Genomic DNA, 13,906 nt, shown 5'->3' with positions numbered 1-13,906 from the left:
AATCATTGATATAGTCATGGCGGTATCAACGTCCATTTGAACCGGGTCACCATTTAACCATTTATCTTGATTGATTATGATTTGGATGTTGCAAAGCAATTTAACTGTTCAAGCTAGATGTAGGTGGGTTTTCCATGGTGTGCATTCTCCTGGATACTGGCCCATGAGAAATCTGACTCCATTTAGGAGTAGTAGGACTCTTTAGCTGCCGAAAATGGCTCGCCATCCCAGATCCTGAAGAAAATATTGACCATTTGGCCGAGGCTTGGCCTTGTTTTGGAGCTTTGAGCTAACCTAGAACACTTCTGTTCAGAATATGGTCTGACTGAGGTGATGCAATTGCCTTCACACAAGTGGTGTCCCCAAAGCTCAGTCAGTCTGATGAGGGTGTCCACTTCCATTGGCTTATCCTGAAACTTTTCTGCTCCATTTGCCACATTTTCCAATGATAAAGCCAGTTGTAGTGCCTATTTGAAGTCCAGTTGGGCTTCAGCTGTAGGCACCTTTGCAGGGTTACATTTAATGATGTAAACGGTCTCTCAGCATCTCATTAGGAATTAAACTAAAGTCACATGCCTCTGCCAGTCATCTTACCCTTATCAAGAATCCCAATAGATTCCCCAATTATAAAATTGCCAAATAAAACTGATAGCATTTCAGAATTACAGGAGTCTTGGGATTGTAATGTTCCTTAGCTAAATCCATCAGCTCTTGAAAGGTTTTAGTATTCCATGCCTCAGGGAAAGTCAGGGTCCTAATAATTGAAAAAGCTGCAGGTTCACAAGCTGTCAGGAGAATTAGTCATTTCTTTTCATCTGCACCAATGTCATTTGCCTGAAAAAAAAGCACATTCTTTTAACATTCCAGTCCCAGTTTTTGATGATAGAATGAAATGAATCAAGCTTCCCAAATAGCGGCATAATGCTCGAAACGCTCATCCTGACTCAAAGGTGACTGTCGCGAGTGAATTTCTTCAAGACTGCATTTTTTTTTCTATCATCACTGAAATAACTCCACTGAGGACAGTACCTTGTCACCAAGTTGCACTTTATTTAGTGTGGAGTCCTTGACACTGGTTCAGCTCCCTCCTATCAGGCTGAACTAATTCAAATCACTTTAGTTTGCATGTGAGAGAATGCATATGTGCATCTGCTGGTGTTTGCGAGAGGATGTGTGTGTGAGAATGTCTGTGTGAGAGATTGAGTGTGTGTTTGTTTGAATGCAAAAAGATGCGTATTTGTGTGTCTATGAGAGACTGCATGTGTGAGTGTATGAGAGCATGTATATTTATGTGCATGAGAGAGAGAGAGAGAGAGACTATGTGTGTGTTTGGTTTCTTTGAGTTTGTACAAGAGAATGTATGTTTGAGTTTTTGTGTGTGTGAGCGTTTGTGTGAGAAACAATGCAAGAGTGCATGTGTTTGTGTGAGAGTGTTTGTGACAGACAGAGTGTGTGTGTGTTTGTATGAGAAAGAGTCTGTGCATGTGCATGCAAGAAGATGTGTGCATGAGAGAGGATGTGTGTGTAAGAGTGTATGCAACAGGATGTGTATGTGTAGATGTAAGGGATGTGTATATGAGATAATTTGTTTATTTATGTAGGTGTGTGAGAGAGAGAAAATGTGTGTGGAATAGGATGTGTGTGTATGCAAAAATGTGCATGAGAGAATGTATGTAAGTGTCTGTATATATGTGAGAGGACGTATGTCTATGTGTACGAGAGAGAGTATGTGTCTATGAGAGAGCTGCTTGAGTTTGTATGTGAGTGAGAGAGATTGTGTGTTTGTGTGAGAGAGGGCATATGTGAGTGTTTTTATGTGTGAGGCAAGATGTGTGTGTGTGTGAGAGTGAAAGAGAGACTATGTAAGAGAGTGGATGTGTAAGTATGTAGCTGTGTTTGTGTAAATATGTGAGCGTATGTATTTGTGTGTGCAAGAGAATGTGTGTGTGTGTATATGAGACAGTATGTCTGTGTGCAAGAGGATAAGTGTGTGTGACAGTTATGTGTGTGCATGTGAGAGAAGGTATGTGTGTTTATGAGAGAGTGTGTGTCTGTTTGATCAGTTTGAGTGAAGTGCACAGGTATTCATTTCAGGCCTGATTTGTTGGACAAGTGTCAGACAGTGATATCCAGTAGCAGTGCCCAGAGCCCAAAGGTATGAACATGTTATTTAAACTTTGAATCATATGATTATTAAAAAAACCCTGGTTGGAACTGATTTCATAGAAATGTCATCATTTTACAGAAGGGCACACATATGAAAGAAACTCATCTATTTGATTCTTTATAATAATTCTCCCAGGATGTATATTGTGAGGAAGGTAATGTGCTATGGTCATCTCCCAGGCATCTACAAATACCACGTTGATACCTGTGAACATCTTCCTCATCACTGAATCAATCTGATAAGCGTACCAGTCACTGTAATAGGGAACGAGCTGTGGGGGGTTTTCCCGGACATTGGCCGTCTTTATTACAACCAGTGTATCCGGATTCCTGTCGAGTAACTGGAGAATCGACCTCCTGACATTCTGTATTCTTCGAATATAGACTTCAAGAGGAAATGGGGTGAAATGGGCCATTAGGGTAATGGCTATAGTTGTGTTTTCTCCTCCTCTAAGTTCATCCAGCACATTTGAAATGTAACGCAGGTGTCTTGGAAAGGTGCGGAATTGGATGGGAAGACCATGAGGGCGAAATTCTACCACAGTGTTGTTCTCCACGTTCACTGCAAGATGAGGACCAAGCTTGATAGGATTACCAAGATCCAATGTTTTGAGACCTGAAACACAGAAAATAGAATTGCATTACATTCTAACCCACAACATTGCTGATGTTAATGGATTTGAAACGGCTCTCTACTGTAGACAGCAGATCTCAAAATTTGTCTGCATGTTTTTCAGTCTGCTGTTCTAATGCATGAGTTACAGACATGAAATGTACAGAAGTATCATGCAGCAAACCCAGACAAGCTGAGAAATAAGTACATACCTCCTGTATCTCATTAATTTTCTTTCAGCTTTTGTATGACAATTTACATTTCTTCCCCTTACTCTCATGTGCCATTCTGCATTGAAGAGACAGCTGATTGCTGACCTGTTCCCAGTGTTGTAGCGACTTCACAGTAACAGGTTAACAGTGTCAGATTTTGTCATCTTCCATGTAAAGGAATAGTTCTGAGGGCATGAATAGAAATTAGAAACTAATTTTGTGCATTCACAGAGGTGAGAGTATCTGGGAGACCTTCATTATTAATTAGGCAACATTCAATCAGAATTTATTCAGAGTCAATTAAATGAATCGGTTACTGATCACACAAAGAAAATTTCTACCTACACTGGGTGAACATATCGAACAAAAAAAATCTATAATCCTGCAAGTCTCAATCTGCAATTCCAAAACAACATAATTTCTTTCTTCAGAAGTAGAGTCTAACCAGAATCAAAATATTAACTGTGTTTCTCTCCACAGATGCTGCTGTACCTTGGCTTTCTCTAGCGCACTCTATGCTTGCAGCAAAATGATTATCAGAGACTGGATCAGATATTGACACATGATCCAGTCAGGGAGAGGACAGTAATGGACGAGGAATGGAGTTAGTGGCCTGAAAGTTACGGCAAAACACATGAATGAGACAAATTATTAACTTGAACGAGGAGGGGAAGCAATTCACAAAGTGAGAGAGAGCAGGAATCAGGGCTATGGTTGTTCACTGTCAGAATTATTCCAGACCAATTGTTAGAACTGCTTTAGTCTATTAGTAAGTTTGCAGATGACACCAAAATTGGAGGTGTAGTGGACAGCAAAGAGGGTTACCTCAGATTACAACAGGATCTGGACCAGATGGGCCAATGGGCTGAGAGGTGGCAGATGGAGTTTAATTCAGATAAATGTGAGGTGCTGCAGTTCGGGAAAGCAAATTTTAGCAGGATTTATACATTTAAGGTAATGTCCTAGGCAGTGTTGCTGAACAAAGAACAAGGAGTTAGTGCAAGTTCATAACTCCTTGAAAGTGGAGTCACAGGGAGATATGATAGTGAAGAAAGCGTTTGGTATGCTTTCCTTTATTGGTCAGAATATTGAGTACAGGAGTTGGGAGGTCATGTTGCGGCTGTACAGGATATTGGTTAGGCCACTGTTGGAATATTGTGCAATTCTGGTCTCCTTCCTATCGGAATGATGTTGTGATACTTGAAAGGGTTCAGAAAAGATTTACAAGAATGTTGCCAGAGTTGGAGGATCTGAGCTACAGAGAGAGGCTGAACAAGCTGGGACTGTTTTCCCTGGAGCGTTGGAGGCTGAGGGGTGACCTTCTAGAGGTTTACAAAATTATGAGTGGCATGGATAGGATAAATAGACCAAGTCTTTTCCCTGGGGTCGGGGAGTGCAGAACTAGGGCATAGGTTTAGGGTGAGAGGGGAAAGATATAAAAGAGACCTAAGGGGCAACTTTTTCATGCAGAGGGTGGTATGTGTATGGAATGAGCTGCCAGAGGATGTGGTGGAGGCTGGTACAATTGCAACATTTAAGAGGCATTTGGATGGGTATATGAATAGGAAGGGTTTTGGAGGGATATGGGCCGGGTGCTGGCGGATGGGACTAGATTGGGTTGGGATATCTGGTTGGCATGGATGGGTTGGACCGAAGGGTCTGTTTCCATGCTGTACATCTCTATGACTCTATGACTCTAAATGCTACCAAACACGAAATGAAAAGAGAAATTACTCAGGGACTGTTATTGGGAGGGAGGTTGGAGCAGAAACTGGAACCAAAGTGACACAGGAAGCAGTGAGGAAGCTGCCTCAAAGATACTGAACCGTAAAGCTGTTTACTGCATTACCACCAACAAAAAACAAGAACTTCTTTTATCTGAACAGGTAGTTGCAATTTTTCTTAATTAATTTGACATCAATCAGAGATTCACTGTGTTTTTGTGTCTTAAACAAGAGAAGTATTTGCAATGTTCCCAATGTTCCAATGAGATTCAGCACCCCCGGTGGAATTCTGATTCACTGAGCTTGGGAAGTTTTGCATGGTCTGAATTTTAGAACTCACCCAGCCAGTTGGTTTGAAGGCAAGGGAGCTCATAAAATTAAGCTGCTAGCTTGAAACATTGAAGGCTATTGAAGCATGTTCCTCAGTTGTATTTGAAAAAGTTTGACATTGGTCCAGATACTTCCATGCCTCAAAAAGGAATTTTTGTGTATAATTGCTAGCTGTGATAATATTGAATTCCACACTCAGTTTCATACATTACAGAAGTTTACATCAGCATTGCTGCATCAGGTAGAATCCCTCAGTGGAAATAAAATTACATCATGTTTAGCAGTGGTGGCCATCAATCCAAAAGACCCCAATAGTTTTTATCGTTATTTGTAAATCTCAACAAAGATTAAGTGGATTATAGTTGATTTTGTAGATGACTTGAAGTATGGAATGGTACAAGCAGAATGCTCGTCCATTGCAAATAAATGGATTGAGACTATTCCAACCCATTAGGTATCAGTGAGTGTAATAATTCCATAGATTAGCCAGCCATAATAAATGTCTGTTGGATCTTTCAATACCATATTACTTATGCTTAATTTCTTATAATACATGGGATAACAAGTATTGTCACACCAGATAAGGAAACTTTGCTGGAAGTAAAGCTCATTATCCATTAATAAAAAGAGTCCAAGATCTTTGGTAGATATTTGGAAATCTAATGGATGATCAACTGGAACATAGCCTTGGACATTAAAGGATTCGGACAATAAGTCAGCAGTATCAGCCTCTTTAACTCTACACAGCCTTACAGATCTATTTATTGTCACTGACCAAACAGAAGACAGAATTATATTTTTTCTGGTAAAACCTTTCAAGCTAGAAGCCCTATTTTGTGTTTTATTTCAAAAACACCCAAATGCCTGCAGTTCTAATGTTAAAAAATGAAGTCAAATGTTTCTGACAGAATTGATACAAAGCTTTCCAAAATCAATACTGCTTATGAAACACTTCTCTACAGTAAGAATGTTTATTTCAGTCCAGACCAATTTCTTTCTTCAAATCAGTGTCAAGTGTAAAAGAAAGCCGATGTGACATAATCACTCCTTATTTGGTACAAATGCTGTAGAGAGACAGAAACTCCCTTAAGCACAAATTGCAATCTTAAACCTACAAACCTGGAATTCCTGAAACAACACTCCTAAAGGAGGCACAGCTAGTCATGGGGCAGCAACAAAAAAATGAAGAGAAACAGATGGAAAAAGAAACAGAGAAAAACAAAAACTAGCAACAAGGAATAATGATATACTGAAGAGCACTCAACTTCAGTAAAATAAAAATGAAAAAACAACAATAGAGAAGTGAAAAGCAAACACTGAACATTTTACTCAGCAATGACGATTTAAACAATCTATTCATTTCGATTTTACAGATCGAGAGATAGATGATCCCAAGAAGAAAAGTCTGAAAATCTTGCTTGGTAACAAAAGCCTTTGTAGAATTAACTCATCCAGTCTTATAAATGATCTGAAAGTTCCAGAAAAGGTCTGAAATATTCTTGAGAAGCAATACAAGCTATGAACTAACTTTAGGATTAACAAACTTTAACTCATACCATACAGTGAACAGACTCAAGAGTCCACTGACCAGTTTGTTAAATGATGCAAAGAGAAGTAAATGTGACTTTTCTGAAGAGGAGGAGTTGAGGCCTTCATTGTGTTAGTCACCACCTCCACACTGTTTAAAGCTTGACAAAAGAATCTTTGTTACTGATCCAGACCATTGACACATTACTTCAGGATAGATGCAAGTATGAAGCCAGAGTGGTAGGTCAGTATCAACTGCATGCATTAGATGCAGCAAAGTGTACCAAACAAGCAGAATCTGTTATGGATGTAGTTTGTCACATTTAACCAAAGGTTGTGCAGCTTTTTGCCATATTTTGAAAGCTTCTAGTGCCAAAGGAATGTGCCCAGTCATGTGCATGGAATTAGGCACAAAAGCCAAACCAGGCCCCAGGATAAATGCAAGTGACCAACAAGGCAGTACAATATCAGAAGGAAGGAAAGTGTTAACAACATGTACAAATGAAAAAAAAATCAAGGAAGTTTACAGTCGATCAAGCAAATGGCAAATTTCTGAAGATGATCAAGCTTTCCATCTCACCATGTTGATGGTACATTTCATAACAATAATAAGCATAAACTGGCTGTGGTGGAGTCCTGTGGGCAGAGTTTGTTCCATGGTGGTGGAATGGAACATCAAAGGAGGAACAGTAACTTCCCTGAAAAACTGCATTGTGCATTTGTGAACAGGAAAGTGAGATGACAAGTTTGGTCAATGCATAGACCTGTTCAGATTAGCAAGTGATTCAAAATTGTGTTAATGCCATAAGGAAAAGAGGAAGGACCATTGTGTTATAAAGGCAGTAAATGTAAGTCCCCCACTCAGCAAGCAGGTAAATAAGGCTGTTAGAGATATGATACTAGACAACTGCTATGTTTCTTGAAATGTGACTGAGATAAGGCCCTGGAAAGGTACATCTGACAGTAGCTTTTAACAAGAAAATGATGTTCTAAAGGACTGACTGATTGGGCTAAAGGAATATCTTACTTTATATGGCACACAGCCATCTCAAGAAAGATGTAAAGAGAGTCTTTGAAGGACTTGGTGCAGCAATGAGCAGGGTGGATAGTCTGCTGCTATGGTGATGTGCTTGGAGATCCATTATGATCTGATTGATGATCTGAGACAGGCTCTAGCCTCATACTACATTTTAGCAGACAGTGTCATTGTGAGTTTTACTGTGGCTTAGTGCTTCAGGGCAGCATGGTGGCTCAGTGGTTAGCATTATTATCTCACAGTGCCAGGGACCTAGATTTGATTCCCGCCTTGGGCAACTATTTTTGTGGATTTTGCACATTCTCCCCGCATCTGCGTGAGTTTCACACAATCCAAAGATGTGCAGGTCAGGTGAATTGATCATGCTAAATTATCTGCAGTGTTAGGTGCATTAGTCAGAAGTAAATATTGGGTTGGGGATTAGATCTGGGTGGGTTACTCTTTGGAGGGTTGGTGTGGACTTTGGCCAAATGGCCTGTTTCCATGCTGTAGGGAATCTAATCTAGTCAAGAGGTATTACATTTTGTTGATCAGTATTCAAGTTGCTGTGAACTGTTGGCATTTGTAGGAACAGCCAGAACTTGTGGAGAATGGGTTCTTACAAAGGTCATTGATGAAGCAACTAAAGATTTAGGGGGTGCCAAGGCATTATGCTGGGAAGGATATCCCGGGGCCGAGATTATTATCTCCAAAAACCCCAAGGATCTTCTGTTGTAGTAGGTTTAATATCAATTCCTTTAGGATCTATTGGTGTTATACTAAGTCAAGTGCTACTTTGGTGTCAAAGGCAATGATGACACCTCACCTTTGGAATTCAGCACTCTTGTCCACATTTGACCCAATGTTCCAGGCAGAATCTAAACTAAGTGTCAGTAAATAAGTTGTTGTTTACTAAGTGCTACTTGATACTGCTGTTGATAATATTTTCAGTCACGTGTTGCTGATTAGACACTAGACCTATGGGGCAGTAATTGGCTGGATCAGATTTGTCCTGCTTTTTGTGAACAGGACATTCATAGACACACTTCCACGTTATCGGATAGATGCCAGAATTGTAGCTGTACTGGAATATTTTAGCTAGAGACGCACCTATTTCTATAACATAAGTGTTTAGTGTTACGAGAAGTACAATAGTTTCTGGAAGGGTCATAAAGACATTATTGGAGTAGTATGCTTATACTGTTTGATGAGGGAAATCAGGGAGAAGACAAATATTCCTGACAATGATGTCTTCAGTCTGTCTGCAGCTCCTCTCAGACCACATGGATTGGGGTGGCAATTGGACTCACTGCAAAGCCGACAGGAGGAAAAACATTTGATAGATAGGAGTTTCAGGGATGTGGTCACACCAAAGGTTCAGCTAGATAGGCGGGTGACCACCAGGAGAGACACGCAGGCAGTGCACGAGTCTCCTGTGACTACTATGCTCTCATACATGGAAATTGTTTTGGATACTGCTGAGGGGTGAAAGGCCTGGCAGGGGAAAGGAACAGTAGTAGCCAGATCAATGGCACTTAGACCAGCTCTGTTGTACTGCAGGGTGGGTCTAGTAAAGGCAAATGTTAATAATGGGGACTCTACAGTCAGGGGCACAGAGAGGTGTTTCTGTGGCCATGAACAAGACTTGAGGACGGTAGGAGTGTCTGAGCAGGCACAAAGCATTCTGAAAGGGGAGGGTGAGCAGCCAGAGAACATGGTCCATTTTGGGATTAATGACACAGACAGGAAGGGTGATGAAGACCTGTAAAGGGAATTTGGGAGATCGGCAGGAAGTTGAAAAGCAGGACGTCTAGGGGTGTAATCTCAGGATTATTTTCTGTGCCATGTGCTAGTGAAGCCAGAAATATGAAGATAATATAGCTGTGGCTACGGAGCTGGTGTAGGAAGCCTACAGATATTTGGATCAATGGGATCTCTTCCAGAGAGGATGGACCTGTACAAGAAGGATGGATGCACCTAAATTGGAGGGTCACCAATATCCTTGTGGGGAGGTTTGGGACGGTTTATCCACATGTGGCAGGGGCAGAATGGTAGGTCAGCATGTGAAGTGACTGGGGAGAAGGTAGAGCTTGAGTCAGGTACATCTAATAGGAAGAACAGGCAGGGCAGCTAAATGAACACAAATGGACTGGCAGTCTGAAGTGTATCTATTAAAGTACTGTACAAGGAGAAAAAGGTTAGGGAGGTGTGCTTACAGTCTGGTTTAGAACCATTGTAGCCATTACAGAAACTTGGTTGGAAGAAGGGCAGTATTGGCAGCTCAATGTTCAAGGGCTTAGATGTTTCAAGAGTGATACAGAGGTAGAGGAGTTGAATTACTGATTAAGGAGAATGTCACAGGTGACACTGACAGGACATCTTGGAGGGCGTATCTAATGAGGCAATGTGGCTATAATTCAGCAATAAGAATGATGCAAATGCTATGACGGGGTTATAATATAGGCCTTCCAATAGCCAGTAGGAGATAGAAAAACATATATATATATATATATATATATACGGATCATGGAAGGATATAAAAACAACAGAGTTATTGCAGTGGGTAGATTCAACTTCGCCAGTAGTGACTGGGCCTCCCATAGTGGGACAAAATTTGTTCAGTGTATCCAGGAGAGTTTCTTGAAACAATATATAGATAGTCCAACTAGAGAAGGGCCTGTAGGAGACCTTGATTTGGGGAATCAGCCTGACCAGGTGATCGAAGTTTCAATGGGAGAGCATTTAGCAGTGATCATATTTCTGTAGCTGTTCAGGTAGTTATGGATCAGGATAAGACTTGTCTTCAAGTGGAGGTGCTAAATTGAGGGAAGGGTAATTACAACAGGATTACAGGAAGCAGAGAAATTAGATTGTGGGTGGCTGTTTGAGGATAAGTCCACATCTGACATGCAGGAGTCCGAAAAGGTCAGTTGATCAGGACCAGAATGTTCCTGTAAGGATGAAAGATAAGGATGGCAAGATTCAGGAACCCTGGATGATAACCGATAATGAAAGTTTAGTGAAAAAGAAAAAAAAAATGCATCTGTAAGGATCAAGAAACTGACAAGGCCATTGATGAATGTAAAGGAAGCAGGAAACAGCTTAAACAAGGAATTGGGAGGGTGTGGTGTGAAAAGAGACCAGGAAATGTTCTTGGAAAGTAGCATAAAGCAGAATCCCAAACCAGTATATAAGGGTAAGTGTGGGCCAAGCACAGATTCATGGCGATGGTGTCAGAGTTGAGTTTGGGTTGGCAGCAGCTTCTGCATTCAGTGCAGACTGATACAGGCTGAGGTAGAGGGAGTTTGGGCCCAGTACAAAACCCTGTAGAATTGGCTGCAGCTGCATTGGTGAGGCAGACTCATGGCACCAGCGGCAGAGTCTGGTTTGGTACCTGGCGACATCGGTAACATCTGCATTGTCAAGGCCCAGTGAGGACTCATTGGACAATGACATCAGTGAAGGCGAGAAGGTGCCAAAGAGTGGCAACATGGTGAAGAGGACTTGTGCCTGACCATTAGATTAGATTAGATTATAGTGTGGAAACAGGCCCTTCGGCCCAACAAGTCCACACCGACCCGCTGAAGCGCAACCCACCCATACCCCTACATTTACCCCCTACCTAACACTATGGGCAATTTAGCATGGCCAATTCACCTGACCTGCACGTCTTTGGACTGTGGGAGGAAACCGGAGCACCCGGAGGAAACCCACGCAGACACGGGGAGAACGTGCAAACTCCACACAGTCAGTCGCCTGAGACAGGAATTGAACCCAGGTCTCAGGCACTGTGAGGCAGCAGTGCTAACCACTGTGCCACCATGCCGCCCACTAGGCCCATGGAGAAAGTGAGGACTGTGGATGCTGCAGATCAGAGTCGAGAGTGTGGTTCTGGAAAGGCACAGCAGGTCAGGCAGGAGAATCAACGTTTCCAGCATAAGCCCTTCATCAGGAATGAGGCTTGTGGGCTGGGGAGCTGAGAGACAAATGGGAGGAGGTGGTTGGGGGGTTGGGATTGGGGGGAAGGTAGCTGAGAATCCAATAGGTAGATGAAGGTGAGGGAAATGGTGACAGGTCGGAGAGGGGGATGGAACTGATAGATAGGTGATGGACAGTGTTGCCGAGTTGGAGGCTTTGGACTTGGATAATATCGGGGGAGGGGAAATGAGGAAACTGGTGAAATCCATGTTGATCGATGTGATTGCAGGGTCCCAAGGCTGAATACAAGGCATTCTTCCTCCTCAGGTGGTTAGAGTTTGGCGATGGTGCCTGACCTGCTGACCTGATGTTCTGTTCCAGCACCACACTCTCGACACTAGGCCCGTGGCCCATGGTGGAGAACCGAACAAGAAGGGCTGTTAAGTTGAACACTTTTTAAAATTCTTTATTTTTCTGCATTTCTATTCAATGGTTTAGTTTATTTCTCCATGTTTTAACATGGCGCCGGAGAGTGGTAATTCTGAACAACACTTTTCATCACATTTTCTAACAAAATAATTACTCAAATCAAGTCAAGAGGGTAACCATGGAAAGGGTAGGTCCACTCAAGGACAAAGGAGGAAAATTATGTATTCATCCAGCAGCAGTGGGGGTGGTCCATGATATGTGTTTCACATCAGTATTCACCAAGCAGATGATGGTAAGGTTAGGGAGGGGTATGTTCATATTCCAGGGCATGTTGATGTTAAAAAGGAGTAGGTGTTATGTGTGCTGAAAAACATTCAAGTAATATGTCGCCAGGGGCAGATAGGATCTATCTCAGGATACTGAGGGAGATAAGGGCGACGATTGCTGGGGCCTGATAGAGATGTTTGTGTCTTCTTCAGCCACAGGGGAGGTCCCAGGGGCTGGAGAATAGCCAATGTTGTTTCTTTGTTTAAGAAGGACAACAGGTATAATCCAGGAAATGATAGGCTAGTGAGTCTTACATCAGTGGCCAGACAATTCTTGGACATTATTCTTAGGGAGACAATTTACTCGCATTTGGAAGACAATTGACTTAGTAGGAATAGTCAGTATGGCTTTGTATGGGGAAATTCTTGTCCCACAAATTTCATTGAGGTTTTTGAGGAAGTGAGAAAGTTGTTGATGAGATTAGTAGAGGTTTTCTGCATGGACTTTACTAAAGTATTTGACAAGGTCACTCATTGTCGGCTTGTCCAGAAGATTAGGTCACATGGGATCTACTGGGAGTCAATCAGTTGGTTACAGAATTGACTTGGTCATAGAAGACAGTGAATACTTTTAACAAATTAAAAAGTACAATTGACAAATTTCAGATGTCATATATGCATTTAATTTATAATCTATGCTACAGACACGATAATAAAGAAAGATTGACAAGCCAACTGACAGAGATAGGCTAACAGATGGACAGGTGGATGGATGCACATAAGGTCATACAGACAGATTTTCAAATTAGTACAAAATGATAGAAACTAACAGAAAGACACAATAATCGCCTAACCTGGAACCATTTGTATCAAGTATTCAAACCACTGACGCATAGTGGAATCTCCAAACAGATAAACTCTTTTTTGACGAAGACAGTCTGTCATTTTTGCAGGAGTGTCAAAGTGATAGATATTGCAGGTCATTGACATCCATCGGTCCTTATAATAAAAACCAGATGGTGATACAATGGGCTGTCCTCGGACACATTTTCCAAGAGCCGGAGCTGATAGTAAAGGGAAAAAAACAGAAAAATTACGATGCACTACACCTTCAGTTATCAATATATTTTCATTCATTTAATCACAGATTCCATGGTATTAGCAATCCCAGGAGGACCATGAGCTGGTGCTACAGGAAGTACACATGCACAGTGAGAAAATGAATCTGAGTAATAATCTGAACAAGGCTGTGTCAGTGGGTAAATACACCACTTGTTGTCACTGAGCTGTCATGAGAAGGAAGTCCCACTGTTCATGCTTGGTCTGCACTGGGAGAGCTCAGCTCAGCTGGGTGATGGTGAGGCCACTACATAGGATAAATTTGGAAAATGTGATCATGTTCCATTAAATATAGCATGCTGTGTATATGGCTATCTATTAGACTATTTAACTTTCTCTATAAAAGAAAAGAGTAAATAAAATGTGAAAAAGTAACAGCTCTTTCCCACATCCTAACCACTACCTTTTTGAATTAGTCCCTAGTCCAAGTTCTTGTCATTGGCAATAGCAAGTACACACTGTACATTGCCCTCTCCCCCAGCTCATCCCAGATCCAACTCTGCAACTTGGCACCTGTCCTACCAGTCCATCTTCCTTCCCACCTATCCATTCCACCCTTTCCCTGACCTATCACCATCACCCACACC

The 13,906-nt window shown here is 41.7% G+C and overlaps 1 protein-coding gene across 4 annotated transcripts in view; it reads right to left on the bottom strand.

The window, feature by feature from the left end:
* Window positions 1-1,301: 1,301 nt before the first annotated feature.
* LOC132821108 (NXPE family member 3-like) overlaps window positions 1,302-13,906 on the bottom strand; it is an 88,851-nt gene continuing 76,246 nt past the window's right edge. For all 4 annotated transcript variants that reach the window (XM_060833652.1, XM_060833653.1, XM_060833651.1 and 1 more), the window contains 2 exons: window positions 13,055-13,264; window positions 1,302-2,782 (listed from right to left, as the gene is read on the bottom strand). In XM_060833652.1, the coding sequence (XP_060689635.1) occupies window positions 2,235-2,782; window positions 13,055-13,264 (758 nt within the window). In that variant the 3' untranslated portion in view covers window positions 1,302-2,234. The remainder of the gene's footprint in view (window positions 2,783-13,054; window positions 13,265-13,906) is intronic.

This window comes from Hemiscyllium ocellatum, chromosome 12 (genome assembly GCF_020745735.1).
Source record: "Hemiscyllium ocellatum isolate sHemOce1 chromosome 12, sHemOce1.pat.X.cur, whole genome shotgun sequence".
NCBI lineage: Eukaryota > Metazoa > Chordata > Chondrichthyes > Orectolobiformes > Hemiscylliidae > Hemiscyllium > Hemiscyllium ocellatum.
Note: the sequence above shows the minus strand (reverse complement) of the source record. Positions and strands in the feature narration are given on the sequence as shown.